Genomic DNA, 18,835 nt, shown 5'->3' with positions numbered 1-18,835 from the left:
AAAACACACTCAATAATAGGCCGGAAGCTGAGGAAGGTTATGCGGCAAACAGCAGAGTCACTGCCAGCCTGTGGGTGCGATAAGGTAGCACCTGTAGCCCCGTTGTTGAACCTGGCGTACCAGGGATATCAGGTAGCTCTCCTGGCTTGTGCCAGTCAAACCGGGCAGGAAGATAACCGTTGGACGACATTCGACGTCGGGCCAGTGTTCACTCTCGTCATTGTCCAACCAATGTAGGGACAGCTGCCCTCCATCTGGAGTGTCTATCAGCTCTCTGTTGAAAGGGAATATCTAAACAAGTCCCACTTGCTCTCATCTTATTCAATGGTTTGTGATTACAAGGTCCTACCGAATGCGTGCTGTAGACCTGAGCCTACCTGCGGTAAGAGACGTGCCAGAAGCGCTTGAGCAGTGGCCGCATGAGCGTGTTGAGACGGCCCTCACAGCACCAGAACGTGGGGTAATAGGTCTTTGTGGCAAAGGGGCAATACAGCTCCAAAAATCGGCAAAAACCCTGACCACCAACCAGCTTGGGTCTCTGCAGATTAAAGACAAAGTAACGCAAAACATTTGACATGCTAAATTATAATGCTCAATTTATCCAAAACAACTAACTCAAAAAAGATTTGATTATCGAAATAAATGTACCTGATGCGTACCATAGCTTTGGAAAGGAAAGAGGGCGGTCGGGGATATCGATAAAATGAATAGAATGAGAGGAGGGAAGGAAAAAAAGGCTGGTTTATCAAGGTGTGAAGGAACAAATTCGAACCATCGGGCTCCAAACCTCTCAATTACATATATCAAATTTGTGCGTTTGTCCATAGTCTACAAATGTCCTTGCAAGTAATGTCAAAGTAAACTAATGTTTACAAATTTCCTTTACTACATGTAATTGATGCACAAGCTCCACCAAAAGCCATGGACAACTGCAGAAAAAAAAACTAGAACGGGCACTCGGTAGAGCGCATACCTTCGCCGCAGCTACTGTTCTGTACTTGGTAAAAATACGATTTTGACCTTTTCGTGACCTTGACCTTGACCTTTGACCCGATTGCTCCCAAAATCTAATCAAATGTGTCCCGTATAATAACCAATCATCCCACCAAATTTCATGCAATTCGGTTGAATACTTTTTGAGTTATGCGAATAACATACACACACACACACAGACATACAAATAAATACACAGCGATCAAAACATAACCTTCCGCTTTTGCGAAGGTAACTAGAATGGCACTCAGTAGTGAGCATACCTCCACTAGGTCAACAGTTTATGTTTTGTATCCCAGAGTAGACCAGAAAAATCACAATAAAGAATCACATTTAATCAAAATCATCCGTTCACAACTTTTTGAGATATCCTGCTATGTACTGTTTTTGGCCCTATCTCCCAATGATGAAGAATCACTTAAAAAATTATACTAGCCGGATCCAGATCTGGATCTTCACCAAAATTGAATAGATTCTTCTTCATCACACACCCAACCTGTCCACCAAGTTTCGTCGAAATCCGTCGATAACTTTTTGATATATTCTGCTATACATCGTTTTTAGCTCTATCTCCCAATGGTGAAGAATCACTAAAAAAATTAAATAATTCTCATATTCTAATCCATATTCAGATCTTCGCCAAAATCGAATCGAATCGTCCTTGTCAGACACCCAACCGGTCCAACAAGTTTCGTCCAAATCCGTCCATAACGTTTTGAGATATCCTGCTGCTATGTATCGTTTTTGGCCCTTTCTCCCAATGGTGAAGAATCACTTAAAAAACTAGAATGGCCCTCAGTAAAGAGCATACCTCTGCCTGGTTGGCCATATCACTCAATGGTGAAGAATCACTTAAAAAAATTATACTAGCTGGAGATCCGGATCTTCACCAAAATCGAATCGATTCTTCCTCGTCACAAACACCACCTGTCCACCAAGTTTCTTCCAAATGAATCCATAACCTTTTGAGATATCCCGCTATGTATAGTTTCTGGCCCGATCTCCAAATGGTGAAGAATCACTTAAAAAAAAAAAAAATTCTCATATCCGAATCTATATTCAGATCTTCACCAAAATCGAATCTATTCGTCCTTGTCAGACACCCAACCGGTCCACCAAGTTTCGGCCAAATCCGTCCACAACTTTGAGATATCCTGCTATGTATAGTTTTTGACCCTGTCTCCCAAAAGTGATGAATGACTTAAAAAAATTATAGTAGCTGGATCCTAATCCGGATCTTCACCGAAATCTAATAATTTTGTCCTTGTGACATACTCGAATGTTTGCCAAATTCTGCCAAATATCTCTGCCAAATTTCGTCCAAATCCATCCACAACCTTTTGAGATATTTTGTTCACAAACAAAGAAACAAATCAAAAATCGGTCAGAGACCGAGGACTTGCCGGAATGTTTTTTTTTTTTTCCATCGGCCATGTTGGACAAATATGGCGGCCGAACCACGTGACCGATGACGTCATCATTATTTGTTTTCTAAACTAATTTATTCCTAGATTATGCTCAAGAAATTTCATCTTGATCGGATGAAGTTTTGTACTTGTCGAATTATGACGTCATAATGGAGGCACCTATGACATCATCAATAAGCACATTTTATTCCCCATGGAGAGTTCTTTACAATGAGCCACATCTCTATTTTTTCTATTCAGCACTTTCGGAGATACAGAGGTGCAAAGTTTTTCGGTTTTTCCAAGATGGCGGCCGAACCACGTGATCGATCATGTCATCTTTTTTTCCCCCCCACCAGTTTATGCCATCATGTTGCTCAAGAAATTGCATCTTGATTGGATGAAGTTTTGTACTTGTCAAATTATCAAATTATGATGTCATAATGGAGGCCTCGGGCCGAGAGAGTTAAAAATTGGGCACAGTCTATTCCAGGGCAAGCCAAATATGTGTGTAAAGTTTGGCGATTCTACATGCAATGGTGTAGACGTAGTGCTGCGCACAGACAAACAGACAGACAAACCAACCGCTCAACATACTTGCCGGAATCTTTCCCGGCAAGTAACAAAGAGACAGACAGACAAAGATGAAAAATCGGTCAGAGACCGAGGACTTGCCGGAATGTACTTTTTTTTTTTAATCGGCCATTTTGGACAAATATGGCGGCCGAACCACGTGACCGATGACGTCATCATTATTTGTTTTCTAAACGAATTTATTCCTAGATAATGCTCAAGAAATTTCATCTTGATAGGATTATGACCATCATAACATGGAAAAATGTATATGTGTATGTACGGGATATGTGTGTGTATGTACACACATGTAGTGTATGTGATACCGATATGTACCGATACCGATCTGATCTGATCTGATGTGATACCGATATGTGCGATATGTGTATGTACGGGAGTGTAGTGGATAACATGGAAAAACTGAAAAACTTTGCACCTCTATATCTCCGAAAGTGCCGAATAGAAAAAATTGAGACATGGCTCATTGTAAAGAACTCTCCATGGGGAATAAGATATATTAATGATGATGTCATAGGTGCCTCCATTATGACGTCATAATTAGACAAGCACAAAACTTCATCCGATCAAGATGCAATCTTGTAAAGCAAAATAAAAGGTGGCCATTTACCTACGAGATATCGTCTCGGTGCACAGAATATTTTGAACATATTGATCATGTGGCCAATCTCTTAAAATAGTCACAAGGGAGTGTGCCGTGTGACAGTCAGCAAATGTTCAAGATCAATTCACACCAGTGGTTAAATTGCAAAAAGATTGCGATCATGTTCCATGTCAGTTTCTTTGCCAAAAATAAGCTCGTAGGAAAACAAAAACAAAACGGCATTTCTTCTTCCAGTAAATTTACTACATGCAAAGCTAATCCCACTCCTCCCTCCAGGTGTTCAAAACAGCTGTCACCACCATCTGTTATCTTCCCCCATCCAAAACCTTGATCTTTTATACCCCCATTGATCCACCCCAAATCCACCTTTTCCAAATTCCGATTTCTTTCCTGAAAGTCCCTGTAGTATCCATCATGTTTATCCCTTGTACCCCACCCCAGCCGTCTCCCTCCCACAGATCTCCCGACGTCCCTGTTCTCTGCTGTTGTTGTGCTTCCCTCCCTCTCCCTCGTCTCCCGCGCCCTTTATTATGTTTTATGTGCGTTTCTATTTATGTTTTTTTATGTGTTTTATGAGTTAGCTCTTACATGAGCCTCGACTTTGCATACAAAAATAAATAAATAAATGCCGGCATTATTCAATAAATTAATTAATCTATGAGCTTGGAAATAAAGGTGTCTTCACGATATCTATATACATTTTTTGTATACATAATAGAGGCTCGTGGACTGTGCACAGACATCCTGGACTGTGCACAGACATCGCTGACTGTGTTTGTTTGTTTGGCTGTGGGCAGAATTAGAATATCTCAAAAGGTTGTGGATGGATTCGGACAAACATGGTGGACAGGTTGAGTGTATGGTGTGAGATGCGAGGGAGGAGTCTGAGGGAAAAGGAGGTGCGATGCAAGGAAGGAGGGGGTTCTGTGCAGGGAGGAGGGGATCTTGTGGATGAATTGTGGATGTTGTGACTATGAAAGCATCTCCACAACCAACACAACTTTGAATCATTTATTTATAAACCCTTTGCAATCTCCGTGACCAAAATACCACCCTGAATTATTTATTTATATACACTTGTCCATCTCTACCACCTAACATTTATTTATTCAAATGTAAAATTTACATGTTCCATTTTTAAGGTGTGGTTGAGGACTGTGTTCTCGATGAGGCCTTGTATTCTTGTTTAAATTATTTCCTGTTCATTTATGAGCATGGTGGAATTGGTCATTGTATATTGGCTTGTCATTACAAGTATGCTTTGTCGTTTCTCCTGCCTGACTGTTACACAGAGATCCCCATACACCAGAATGATTCCTGTGATGGTTGTAAGTAAAATGCTATTTATGCACAGATCACACAAATGATTAATTATTGGCTTTGCAGAAGCTGAACATTTGGAAATGCAAGCGAAACAAAATGGAAAAGCTCCGCATGGTTAACAACTTTAAAACCATTTCTCCACACATTACCTCCCAATAACTCCCTATTCTTTCTGCCAATTACTTTAGCCTGTCAACAAAGCAAGTAATGAAGGAATGAATGGATGGATGGATGGATGGATGGATGGATGAACAAAACAAACAAAACTAGAACATACTTGGTAGAGCACATATCTCCACCAAGTTAAACATTTTAAGTTTTGTATCCCACTGATATGCCAGATCTGGACCAAAACGGACCTAAACCAAAACCTAATCGCTTTGTTCTTGTCACAAACTCATCCACCTAGTTTTGTCACCAACTCATCCACAAACTTTCCAAAGTCATGCCAAACATCGTTTTTGGCCCCATCTCTTGATGTTGAAGATTGAATCACTTAAAATGTATATATCTTATCCAGTTTCGGATCTTCACCAAAATCAAATCAATTCATCCTTGTCAACCATCAAACATGTCCACCAAGTTTCGTTTGAATCCGTCCACAACCTTTTGAGATACCCCATTCATAGCAGACAGACAGACAAACAAACAAACAGAGGTAAAACATTACTCTCAGACTCGGGGCTGGCATGGGGAGTTGAGGACTTGGGGCTGGCAGAGGGGAGTTGATGACTTGGGGCTGGCATGGGGGAGTTGATGACTTGGGGCTGGCATGGGGGAGTTGATGACTTGGGGCTGGCATGGGGGAGTTGATGCCTTGGGGCTGGCATGGGGGAGTTGATGCCTTGGGGCTGGCATGGGGAGTTGATGACTTGGGGCTGGCAGGGGGAGTTGATGCCTTGGGGCTGGCATGGGGAGTTGAGGACTTGGGGCTGGCATGGGGGAGTTGAGGACTTGGGGCTGGCATGGGGGAGTTGAGGACTTGGGGCTGGCATGGGGGAGTTGATGACTTGGGGCTGGCATGGGGGAGTTGATGACTTGGGGCTGGCATGGGGGAGTTAATGACTTGGGGCTGGCATGGGGGAGTTGATGACTTGGGGCTGGCATGGTGGAGTTGATGACTTGGGGCTGGCAGGGGGAGTTGAGGACTTGGGGCTGGCAGGGGGAGTTAGGACTTGGGGCTGGCAGGGGGAGTTGAGGACTTGGGGCTGGCAGGGGGAGTTGAGGACAGGGTTGGAAAGGGGGGGGGGGGTAGGTTGAGGACTAATGGGTGGAAAGGGGGGGGGAAGGGTTGAGGACTTGGGGCTTGGGGATGGAAAGGGGGGGGGGGTGAGTGGAGGACTTTGGGTTGGCAGAAGGGGTTGTAGACTTGGGGTTGGCAGGGGTTTTTGGGGACCTGGAGTTGAGGACTTGGGATTGGAAAGAGGGGGGAGGGGGATGTTGAGGACTTTGCGTGACCATTAACTGGTTATAAACGACTATATATAATGGAGGAAATGAATGTTGTATGTATGGAGGCTATGTGGTATGTTTATTCTACTCCTCCGAGAAGATTTGACCTAGGAAGCTGAAACTTTCAGGAATTAATGAGGACACTGAAGTTTTGCCTGTGCAGGTTTCATTTGATTCCATCAGGTTTAAAAAAGAAAGAAAAAAGTTTGGTAAAAACCCCATCACTGGTTCCCAGACCTTTGACCTCTTGAGCCCATAATCAAATCAGTTCATCTTTACATAATTTTATATATTTTTGTATTAAGTTTGACTTAGATCCTTTCAGCCGTTCTTAGGTTATCACGGCAACACAAACCTATCACTCACTCACGGACAGCAGGACAGAGAACCCAAAAATAGCAACTATTGGGAACGCCTCTTGCCAGTGTTTATAACCCCTCCCCCCCCCAACGCAAGTCGGGGGGCCAAATCTTCCCCATTCTTCCCTCCTCCCAGATTCGTCAGGGCAGCGCGGTCACAGTTAGAGTGCTGATCAGTCCCCATGGACTGGCCCTTTGTTTCTATCTCTTCTGTCTAACACAGTCTAACACAGTCTAACACAGTCTAACACAGTCTAACACAGTCTAACACAGTCTAACACAGTCTAACACAGTCTAACACAGTCTAACACAGTCTAACACTGTCTATCACTGTCTATCACTGTCTATCACTGCCTAACTCTCTCTATCTGTCTGTGGGGTACAATATCTAACACTCTCGTCTCCAACTCTTCACGAAGTCAGGGCTGTCATGGTCTCACTCCCCCATTTTTTCAATACTGTGCCCTCGCACAATTTTGGGGCTGGGTCGTGTGGCTCTACCAGCAGGTCCTACTTACCTGCGCACCTCTGCCACTGAAGGCGCCACCCGAGCTTGCCTAGCTCCTCACAACCACCCTAACTTGGGGAAGGCCCTAATGGCTCTCTCACCCCGCTGATGCCCTCTCTGGGATTGGGCTACCCAGGTCCTTCTCTCGGATCCTCGGGCCCCGCTGAACACTACACTGACCCTAACTGGCTCCCAGAGCCTACCTGCGGCCTCACCTGGCCGACAGACTACTAGTGGCAGAGTGCCCATTTAACCATATGTACCAATTAAGCCCACACGCCCAGCCATTCCACTCACTTATGCACCCCTCAAAGCAACAACTTGCTACTGCTTGCACCACAGATGTCAATCTCCAAACAATTTACCTACTCTCTCTACCTAACTTTAAACCACCCTCCCCAGGTATTCGTGAAGGGGTCCATCTTCCCCCATCCACTCCTTCAAACCATGCACTCCACACCACTCATTCCACACACCATTTACTCCACACCATTTATTCCACACAACTCAGTTACTCCACACCATTTATTCCACACCATTTATTCACTTGCACCCCATGCAAGTCATTCACTCAACACCATTACACATGTCCACAATACTCCATTCATACACTTTCTCCGGTCAGCCCAGACCATTGCCTCATTTCACCAAGTTCCATTGCCTCATTTCACACAACCATTCTCGACCAATGCCTCATTTGCTCACTCTCACCACAAAGATTCTCATTCTCAATTCCTCATTTGCGCCTAAAGCTCATCCTCATACTCTTAGCATCATTTAACTAACTATTTCCCTCTAATACTGGTGCTTTCCCCGTCTTCCCTTTACACGAAGCACATACCTCGTCATTATCATCCATCTAATCTGAATACATCCCCACTACATGTACAAATGTCTCTACTTAATTCTCATGTCTCCTATTGTCATCTCAAAGTCCCTAACAATTATCCTAGCCCGCCCTGGCTAGTTCACACTGCCAACCCCCATAAACTACTGCTCCTTTGCCCCAATTGAGGGATGGTAGATTTACCATCCCTCGACACCGGCTACCATCGCCAACACTATCGCTATTCCAGTCCACTACTCTTGAGCCTCTCGGTGCGCCGTAATACATTTTCGTCACAGCTCGGCTTCGAAAAGCCGAGCAATGCATACTGGTGGTCTGTCTCTTGTTGGTTGGGTCCGTCCGGCATTTTAGATTCTGGGGAGGAGGCATACTTGGACCGAGGTTCCAGGCGCCATCCCGGCGCGGAGCCTATCGGTCTCCGCCACGATGACCCAACCTCCCCCGGTCGGAGCACCGCACCCGCCAGGGGGCGAAGGTCCGACCTCGCCTTCCTCCCCCGGAATCGTGCCGTTTGCCCCTTGCGCCACGGCACAGCACCGACCATACAGGGGGGGACCCGGCCCGAATCGTGCACGCTGCCGCGGCAACGATCCCCGCCGGCCTCTGCAGCACACAAAGAACACCACGCCCCGAGAGCTTGCGTCGGCTATACGTCACCCTAAACGCTGCCCCGGTCTGCGTCGATGCTCGAGTCGCATTCTCACACCACGCGACCCTTCCCATACTCACACATCCCATGCATTCCGTTACCGCACTCGCTCGTGCATACCCTTTTCTCGCACACTCAGGTGCACACCACTCAGGCGCACTCACGCCCTCACACACTCCGTTACACACCTTTCTTCCACGCACTCTCCCCCGTTATGTACTCCGTAACAACCATGGGTGTGCACTCTGTTGCACACCCAATCACCCGCTCCGGTGTGCACTCCCGCACACGCTCTTCAACACGCTCCGGTGTGCATTCTCGCACACTCTCTCCGGCCAACTCACACTCTGTGTCGCACTCACTCTCACTCTCAGTTTCATACTCTGTTTCACACTCGCGCTTCGGCGCACACCTTTTCCTCACACACGCGCCATTTACTTTCACACAGCTCACCACGGACCTTCCACAAGCGCCCAGGTGACGTCGAGATCCCAAGCGCAAGCACGCGAAAAAGCTTTTCGCGCCAAACACTTTCGCGCCAAACATAGCCCTGCTTACCTTCGGGATTCTTTTCTCCTCTAACCGCATCTGCAAATTCTCATTGGGGTTAGAAAGCACGACATCACAATGCGAATGCAGACTTTGGGTACATTCCATTTCTTTCTTCAATTCATGTACTACCTCTGCCGGCTCCTCAACCCCAATTTCCATTATAATTTCTTTTTCCTTATTAAGCTCGACGACCGCTGGCGCACATAAAATAAAATTTTCCAATTCGGCGGTCGTCAGCTTTTCTATACCCCGTGTCGCGATTTCTACCCCGGTCCACCCGGCTGTGCTTGGCTCAACCTCGCTTTCTCCGCGTTCCTCAAGTCACGCTACCTCGTCGCGTACCAATGTGCCTTTCCCGCTCGACCTGCGGTCTATGTCTTTCCCCATCTTTTTTATTTGGCCACCTATTCTGTTACCACACTCTTTTAACCCGTCTTTCATCCCTTTCATGCGATTCTCTTGGGTGCCCATCCTGTTTGCCAACCCCATTAACCCCTCGTTCATTTCTCCCATTTGGCCACCCACATCCTTCAATTGGCCCCCCAATTTGCTTTCTAATCCCCCAATTTGATTTTCCATTTACTCTCCCATTTTGTTTTCCAAATTACTTAACCCGTCTTTCAATCCCCCAATTTGATTTCCCAATTGCTCTCCCATTCCATCCATTTTATGCTCCGCCTTGATCATATAGGCCCTCATTTGTGCCATAAACAATTGGAAGTCCCCTGGCCCCGTGGGCTCGGCACTCGCCGCCACGTGCGAGGCGCCGCCATTTTCTTCGCCTGCCACCCCTACTGCTGCACCCTCCTCAATTGCATCCTCCATTTCTCCCACTTCTTCCCGGGGGGTCCTGGGTTGATTCTAAGTCCTCTTCATCTACCCCCACCGGCATCCGACCGCCTTGGTTATCCATGGAACGATTCAAATTTAGATGTTAGTACCAAATTTGGGTCGCTCGTAATTTTGAGTGCGTTAAGCGCACTTCGGATCAGATCCCACTCCTGACACCAATTGTTGCGGATCTCCAACGTCGGCCTTTCCCCTTACCAAAGGGGGATTAATCCCCTTGTCTTTTATCTAGCCGACGCGATCCGGGGCTATTGCGTTCCTTCCGGTCAGCGCTGAATAGGGTGGTAGGCCGAATTAGTCATATTACCTAATTACCAGTGCCTCCCGGGAAGCAAGGAAATAAGCCCACCCGAACCACGGTTTTAGTGGACACGCCGAGTGATAGCGAGCCGCGATTCGGGATTCGGGCCGTTAACAATGACTAGACCCGATTTGAGCGGTTTCTAATCGTGCCACGTTTACCCAATGGAGGAATCACTAAAACGGTTGAATCAAGAGGAAAATGAATAACAATTTATTTGCACTTTGTACAATGAAGGAGAAGAAGCAATGTACAGTGGAGAAGAAGAAGAAATGCACAGTGAAGAAGAAGAAGCAGATACACAGGGCAGCCTTATATGGTCTTATACTTATTCCCAGACAAACGGGCCCGCACACACACACACACTCACACGGGGATGTAGATGGTCGGGGTTGAAGGTCCAGGGATGATGTCCACAGCTCGCTCCGGTCCCCGACTCGTACCACGAAGAAGATGGTAGACGGCAGGCAAGCTCTCCTCGTGTCGTTGGCGCGGAGCAGACAATTATATGGGGAGAGGTGAGCTAGGCTGGGCGGTTATTTCACGGCTTAGCCGCGTACGTAATAAACGAACCGGCTGGCGGTTTTCTGGTGGTCTCAGCAAGCCCAAAGCCAAACCCCCAACAAGTTCTTGCAATCAATGCCAAACGTGACAGTCCTCTTGATCAAAGCGCAATCGTGCAAGTCCTTTGTAAAGCGCATATACTCCCCAGTCCTTTGTAATGCGCGAATATCCTCAAGTGCTCATAAACCGCATAAGTCCTCTTACAAAGCCAAGTGCAATTCCTTCAGTCCTCTCGAAGGGCTTTGTGAGTGCGGTTATATAGCGCCGCCCAGCGAACCCTCTGGAATGTGCCCGACGCGCACTGACCACACCCCTTAGGCCATGCCCACTGAGCCCTGGTTGGTTGTTGGGGTCTTACCGGCTCCGCCCTTGATGTCTGCTTGACGTGGCCACACCCCCGATCTCACGCTCCGCCCCTTTTTCAGGCCTTACCTCGTGGCATCTGAGCTGGTTTGAGCGAAAACCCAAGAGCAGCGAACGCTGCTGGCAAGCAAGGTGCATTAGCCGAATCGGGGCGCGGGATGGATGCTGCCCAACGAGGTAGATTTGGAGGGTGGAGGCAAAATGAACAGGGCCTACTCTTATTTATTTCTTTTACACAACGCAGGCATCACTATTGGAAATGGCCTTATCTCACATATACTAAGAAATAACTAACGTTCTAAAGTGACCTACGTGTTGCATGTGGACTAACTATGGGGGCAAAAGCTTTAACCTTTATTAATCAAATATGTACACTTTCAGAACCGCAACAATACATTAAAAGTCTATTGCCTCTTCTGGGCCCCACAACACACGACGCTGCCATGGCTGACACACACCAGCCAGAGAGATCGTGATGGTCTTTTTGAAGCATGCAGCGCTCTCCCTGTGTGTCGTTTTTGCAAAGGGAAGTCCTCACTTGGCACAGCCCGAAAACAAGAGGTATTTACACATACAATATTACCCTGGCTATCCTGTCTATAAATTATATATGCTGTCTCCTCAGCGTCACATTTTACAAATCGACACACCGATAGGTCCCTAATACATGGCAATTTTATCTACTCAAAACACATGGACCATGTTACACTTACCACATTTTAGCTATGGATCCCTCCCTCCCCCTTCCACGTAATACTATTGAACTACAGTGTAAAACCATCCATGGTATCTGCTGTCAGCCTGCCACTGCCTTTCCAGAGAGAGCATTCCAAACAGGAAGAAGATTGAAAACTGTCCCTTGCATTATATAATCCCTATTTCCATTATTCTTATACATACCCAGCACCTATGATTTCCTTGTATTAAACTACTTCTGCCAATTTTTTCCCATCTCATCAGCACCGGATTTAGAACTGTGGAAACCCCTGAGCAGTGATTGATCAATGGGGGGGAAAAAAATGATCGATACTGAGTACAAATAATAATAATTACAATAATAACCAGACACTACAAATATGATTAGCAAAGGATATACAAGGTAATTAGTACGCAATCGAAAACTGCAATAAGAAAAGCAACTACTGTATCTCGAATGTTTCAATGGAATCAAATAACAGGCAGTTTGTAAAAAATAAAATCACATGACATAGTCCTTAAAATGTTCTGCACGCCTCGTGAGGTGAGAAGACCATCAGGTGTGCATAATGTGAGATGCAGGGTGTGTGGTGTGTAATGTGTGTTGTAGTGGTGCGCAATGAGTTGTGTGCAGCGAGTGGTGTGCAGCGAGTGGTGTGCAGCGAGTGGTGTGCAGCGAGTGGTGTGCAGCGAGTGGTGTGCAGCGAGTGGTGTGCAGCGAGTGGTGTGGTGGTGTGCAGTGAGTGGTGTGCAGCGAGTGGTGTGTAGTGTTCAGTGCATGGTGTGTGGTACACAGTATGTGGTGGTGTGTTGTGTGTTGCATGGTGCACGGTGTGTGGTGTGAGGTGTGTAGTGTGGTGCACATTGTGGTGTTTGGTGTGTAGTGTGTGGTGTGGTGGGGCACAGTGAGTGATGTGGTGGTGTGTGCTGCATAGTGTGCAGAGCATGGTGTGTGGTGCACAGTGTGTGGTGGTGTGTTGAACAGTGTGGTGTTTGATGTGTAGTGTGTGGTGCATAGTGTGTGGTGTGTTGGGTGGTGTGTGGTGCGTAGTATGTGGTGCATAGTGTATGGTGCGTAGTGTGCGGTGCATGGTGTGTTGGGTGGTGTGTGTTGGGTGGTGTGTGCTGCATAGTGTGCAGTGCATGGTGTGTGGTGCGTAGTGCATGGTGTGTTGGGTGGTGTGTGCTGCATAGTGTGCAGTGCATGGTGTGTGGTGATGTGTTGTGTGTTGCATAGTGTAAGGTGTGTGGTGTGAGGTGTGAGGTGTGAGGTGTGTAGTGTGGTGCACAGTGTGGTGTTTGATGTGTAGTGTGTGGTGCATTGTGTGCAGTGCATGGTGCGTGGTGTGTTGGGTGGTGTGTGGTGCGTAGTATGTGGTGCATAGTGTATGGTGCGTAGTGTGCGGTGCATGGTGTGTTGGGTGGTGTGTGCTGCATAGTGTGCAGTGCATGGTGTGTGGTGATATGTTGTGTGTTGCATGGTGTAAGGTGTGTGGTGTGAGGTGTGTAGTGTGGTGCACAGTGTGGTGTTTGGTGTGTAGTGTGTGGTGCGTAGTGTGCAGTGCATGGTGTGTCGTATGTGGTGCATAGTGTGCGGTGCATGGTGTGTTGGGCGGTGTGTGGTGCGTAGTATGTAGTGCATAGTGTATGGTGTGTGGTGCGTAGTGTGCGATGCATGGTGTGTGCGTGTGTGGTGCGTGGTGAAGTACAGTGTGATGGAAGCGCTGTTTTCTCCCGGTATAGAGTACGTGAGGTAAATGTGTGATACAATCAAGGAGTGAATGCTGACGTCGACTCTGTCGTTGTAAATAAACCTTCATTCAGACTTTATGCTTTCGATTCGCTTTCATTTCCCATGAAGCCACCACGTGCTCGAGCAGCTGCATTGCACCTTTAACACGATAAATTAATAACACTTTATTTTTCAAAACAGCACGTGGAGGCCCCGGGCAGCGGCTCAGTGTGCACAGCCCGAAATCCAACACCACAACTGAACTACCCTCAGAGTGCAAGACCCCGGGCCCGCCTTCATGTCGTCCTCTCACTATTCACGTCTTCACCCTCAAGCCACCGCCCCTGGTACTGTCTGTCTATTCTGCAGGAAAAATTCAAACTTCCAATGTTTATCAAAATCAAGATACATCTTTCGGATTCCATAATGAATATTTGATTGATCCGAGAATACAAGACATCGAAAACTTGCACTTATAATCACAAATGAAGCTTCAGGGAGAAAGCATGTACCGCATAAAGAGTACGTATATCGTGTTCTCATATAAACATGATGGATGTGCACAATGCAATGGGGAGACTGCAGTGGTTATGAAAAGTATTTCTCAACTTATCAGTTAGCGCTTTCGTCACACAATTCTACGGACGGTCATAACAAGTACCTGCAATAAAGGCAAAATGCAAAAAAAAACAACAACAATTATTCCACATTTTCCTCACAAAATCCCCGTTACAACTACAAGCAAGCAGGCCCGGCCGAACTGGCTTTCCTCACGTCCGTAGCACGTTTCCCGCCCGCCGCTCGTGCACGGAAGGCCGCCCGACGCTCGCGCACCTTGACCACTCTGAAGAGATAGTAAAGGGCGTACAGAGAGCACGCGATGATGGCGAGAGATGTAAATATCATCGCAACTTGCAATGCGTCGTTCAGCTACAACGCATCTAGGTTCGCCAGCTCGGCCGGGACTGACGCTCCGCCCCGTAAGCATGGATCCAAACGTCACGCCTCGAAAAAAGGGCGGAGACATGTATCAAAGCAGATCCAAAACGTCACGCCGCGAAAGAAGGGCGGAGACATGTGTCAAAGCTGATCCAAAACGTCACGCCTCGAAAAAATGGCGGAGACATGTAAAAAGCGGATCCAAAACGTCACGCCGTGAAAAAAGGGCGGAGACGTGTATCAAAGCAGATCCAAAACGTCACGCCTCGAAAAACGGCGGAGACATGTATCAAAGCAGATCCAAAACGTCACGCCTCGAAAAAAGGGCGGAGACATGTATAAAAGCTGTTCTTTGGGCGGAGCTAAGACCGTCATGCAAATTTTCCAATGTCTGTGACACAGTTATCGAAACACGTAATATTCCACCAAGCCGCATTATAATACTTAATTGATTCCAATACAAGTGACCTTAAAGGAGGGATCGTTTCCTTCCCTTTTGTAACTGATCCTAGTAAATTGTTAAAATTCACCTGTTGCCTTTTCTGGATGTAATTACTACTGTATACGGTTAGATATTTGTGGTTTTAAAATATGGTGATTTCAAATGTCACCATGCTAATTGGCTGGGTGTTGGTATCTCTCTCATGTGCCATATGGCGCTTCAGAAAAAGACTTATGTAACTCTATAGGACAAATTCCAATCTGTAAACTTTCCAACCTGGATTTCTGTCAATGGCAAATCCTCATTCTGTATTGATAATAACTATAGAAAACACCATGAGAGAGAGAGAGAGAAAGAGAGAGAGAGAGACTGACTGTTTCTTCCTTTTATTACAAGAGTACAAAAAATCAGTAATGTTCAGTCATAAAGAAACAAAACACAATAAAAATGGTCTCACGGAAAAGTTATTATCAAATCATCATCATCAAGTGTGCATATGACATCATTAAAAACCCACTTTTCTTTAAAACATGTTAAATTCTTGTTCATTTAAAAAAACCGGTATTCTAGCTTTAGTCTTGCATTTACAAGAGCCTTAAGGGTGAGCAGTACATCATATGCCGAGTCAGAAGCGTTTCCCATTTTTTTCTTCCTGGATTTATAAATTGCAAACTTGGCCTGGCCAATTAAAAAATTCATTAAAACCACATTCCTAAGGGAAGACGGTCCTAAAACACCATAAATAAAAACATTGTGATTGAAGAGGGAACCAAGCTTCACAAAGCGTTCCTGAAGGAATGTAAAAAGAGGTTGCAATCGTTCACACTCAAGGTATATATGCGGCAGGGTTTCAATGGATGCACAGAAAGGGCATAGATTAGAGTTAGCAGTAGAAAACCGGTTCAGTAAAACATTATAAGGTAAAATCCAGTGTACAAGTTTCCATTGAATATCTCCAACATACTTTGGAGTAGGCAAGAGATAAAAACTTCGCCAATTGGGGCAATTGGGTGGTATTGGGGGTAAAACATCCCGCCATCGAAGCCTCGGGTGCTCAGAGAATGTTTTTGCGTATAAAATTTTAACGTACGCGTTGTACAAAGTTTTCTTTGGAAAGGCGGGAAGGGATAATGCAGTATCATCAGGGCTGTTCAGGCCAGGGGACAGATTAAGTGGCGGGCTGAAGACTAGGAGTTTGGGGAAGTCCCCCGCTGTTTCCTCGGGGGAAGGGCCAAGTTCCTCGCAGGTATTACGATACGTTGCGGATATCCCTTGAAGGAACCGAGAGATGATCCTGACAGATTTTATTCCGGTTTTTTGTGCCACAGCAGCAGCACTCAGCCGGCAGCTCCCAGACTCTGTCATGAGGTCTTTCACTCGCAGCAGCTTGGCATCAACAAAGCGTTGAACGAGTCCCCTATTATTCAAGCTGTTTTCCAGGAAGGGGTTGTAGCATAGGGGCTCATTCATCAACATTTCCATGTTGTATGTTGCCATTTCACGGGAAAAGGACAGGGCTTGCCAGGCGTTCATCACCCCTTGGTAAAAGGTGGGCAGCAAGGATGAATCGATTTGATGAGGGTTCATCAAGAAAAGTTCTCGGTCGTAACCCAGCTTGCATGTAAGCTGTAATATGCAGTTAGCCAGAGGCCTCCAGAGTAGGGTTTCATCTCCATATACAAGTTGGCGCACGATATGAAGCCGGAAGACCATAATCCGGCTGCGGATATCAATAAGACCTTGGCCACCTTCAGTGAGTGGTAAGTATGCCACGGGGGGTTGGAGCCAGTGTTTCCCGCTCCAGAAAAAGTCGACAATGCTCTTTTGCAGTGTAATAAGAAGGCTCCCGGGCGGTTGTAGGCATATCATCTTATGCCATAGCATAGAGGCGACAAGATTGTTAATGACGAGAGTTCTTCCGCGGTACGAAAGTTGAAAAAGAAGTCCTTTCCAGCGGGCCAGTTTTGCCATTACCTTGTCTGGTAATCCCACCCAGTTCTGCTGCTCAAAGGTGTTGTCTCCGAGGAAAATACCGAGGTATTTAATGCCACTTTTCTGCCAGTTCACTCCTCCTGGTAGGACAATTGGCGGGCAATCTCCAGGTCCTATCCAAAGGGCTTCACTCTTCTTCCAGTTTACCTGGCCTGAACAAGCCTGACAATATGTTTTTAGTGCTTGAGCCACCGCAGTGACGTCAGCACTATTTTTTATATAAATACAGACATCATCTGCATAGGCAGAGACTTTTAGCGGTGTGGTAAGAATTGATCCAGTGAAGCCAGAAATGTGCGTACGTAATTGGAGCAGAAGAGGTTCGATGGCAAGAGAGTATAAAAGTCCAGATAGCGGGCAACCTTGCCGTACTCCCCGTTGTACAGCAATGGGGCTACACAATACTTGATTAATTTTAAGAACACTGGATATATTACAATACAAAAGTTTAACGTACGAGATAAAATTAGGTCCAAACCCAAAATTCTCTAAAACTCTAAAAAGGTACATGTGGTCAATACAGTCAAAGGCTTTTCCTTGGTCAATAAAAAACAGACCAACATTCATATTAAAATTGTTACAAAACCGAATGGTATCACGGATAAGAAAGATATTATTAAAAATAGTACGTCCAGGAATACAAAAGGATTGATGTTCTCCTATTAGTACATTCATAAAAGGTTTCATTCGATTAGACAAGGCTTTGGCTAAAATTTTATAATCCGTACATAAAACAGAAATAGGACGCCAGTTCTCTATAAGTTGAGTGTCCGCTTTCTTAGGAATTAAGGTGGTGACTGCTCTCCGGCAACTCCACGGCAGTTGTCCATCCTCTAAACATTCATTCAATACCCGCAGTAGGTGAGGTCCAATGGTGTCCCAAAAAACCTGGAAAAATTCACTTGTCAGCCCATCCAGTCCAGGGGCTTTATCAGGTTCCAAGGCCTTCAAGGCAGCGGTGAGCGCAGGTAACCTAAGAGGATCCTCCAACTGCTGCTTCTGATCCTCCGCCAATGTTGGAAGGTTAGAAACAAGTTCCGATATTGCATCCTGGTTAATGTCATGCCGCATAAACCGTTGTTTAAAATGTTTCCGGGCACATTCCCTGATTCTGCCATCTTCATAAAGGAGTTCCCCATCATGGAGCAAGCGTGTAATCATTGACGAAGTGGCCCCCCTTTTAAGGCTGAAGAAGAATTTGGTTGGAGCATCAAGGTCGTGTATGTACCTCATCTTCAGGCGCAATAAAGCATTTTGTGCTCGCCTTTCGGATATGGAATTCAGTAAGGCCGTTTTTCCATGGATTTGTTGCCTCATTCCCTGGTAGCTCACACTTGCGGTTCCCTGAAGCTGTTCCTGTAATTCCAGGATTTCATCTTCAAGTAAGGTTGTGGTTTTTCTTTCCTCTTTAACACCATACGCACGATATTGTTGGCAGAATAGTCTGATGTGCGTTTTGGCATTATCCCACCATTGTCTGAGGTTTGAGAAATTCCCTTGGGAGGCAACCAGAATATTCCAAATTTCCGGAAAAATGTCCTTAAAGGTACTATCATCAAGTAAGTTGTTATTAAATTTCCAAAAAGCACTCTTGTGTTTCGGGCAGGGGGCAGAAATTTTGAGAAATGTTGCGCTGTGGTCCGAGAATCCTGATGGGCAAATTTTGGATGACA

The 18,835-nt window shown here is 46.0% G+C and overlaps 1 protein-coding gene across 1 annotated transcript in view; it reads right to left on the bottom strand.

Moving 5' to 3' along the window:
* The window catches only part of ABHD3 (abhydrolase domain containing 3, phospholipase), a 42,244-nt gene extending 27,487 nt beyond the window's left edge, over positions 1 to 14,757 (bottom strand). The window contains exons 1-3 of the mRNA XM_068108174.2: positions 14,624 to 14,757; positions 378 to 538; positions 92 to 274 (exon numbers count right to left, since the gene is read on the bottom strand). Of these exons, the coding sequence (XP_067964275.1) occupies positions 92 to 274; positions 378 to 538; positions 14,624 to 14,695 (416 nt within the window). The 5' untranslated portion in view covers positions 14,696 to 14,757. The remainder of the gene's footprint in view (positions 1 to 91; positions 275 to 377; positions 539 to 14,623) is intronic.
* Positions 14,758 to 18,835: the final 4,078 nt, after the last annotated feature.

The sequence above is a fragment of the Myxine glutinosa genome, chromosome 2 (genome assembly GCF_964187855.1).
Source record: "Myxine glutinosa chromosome 2, kmMyxGlut1.1, whole genome shotgun sequence".
Taxonomy (NCBI): Eukaryota; Metazoa; Chordata; class Myxini; order Myxiniformes; family Myxinidae; genus Myxine; species Myxine glutinosa.
This window is presented reverse-complemented; position numbering and strand designations above follow the sequence as displayed.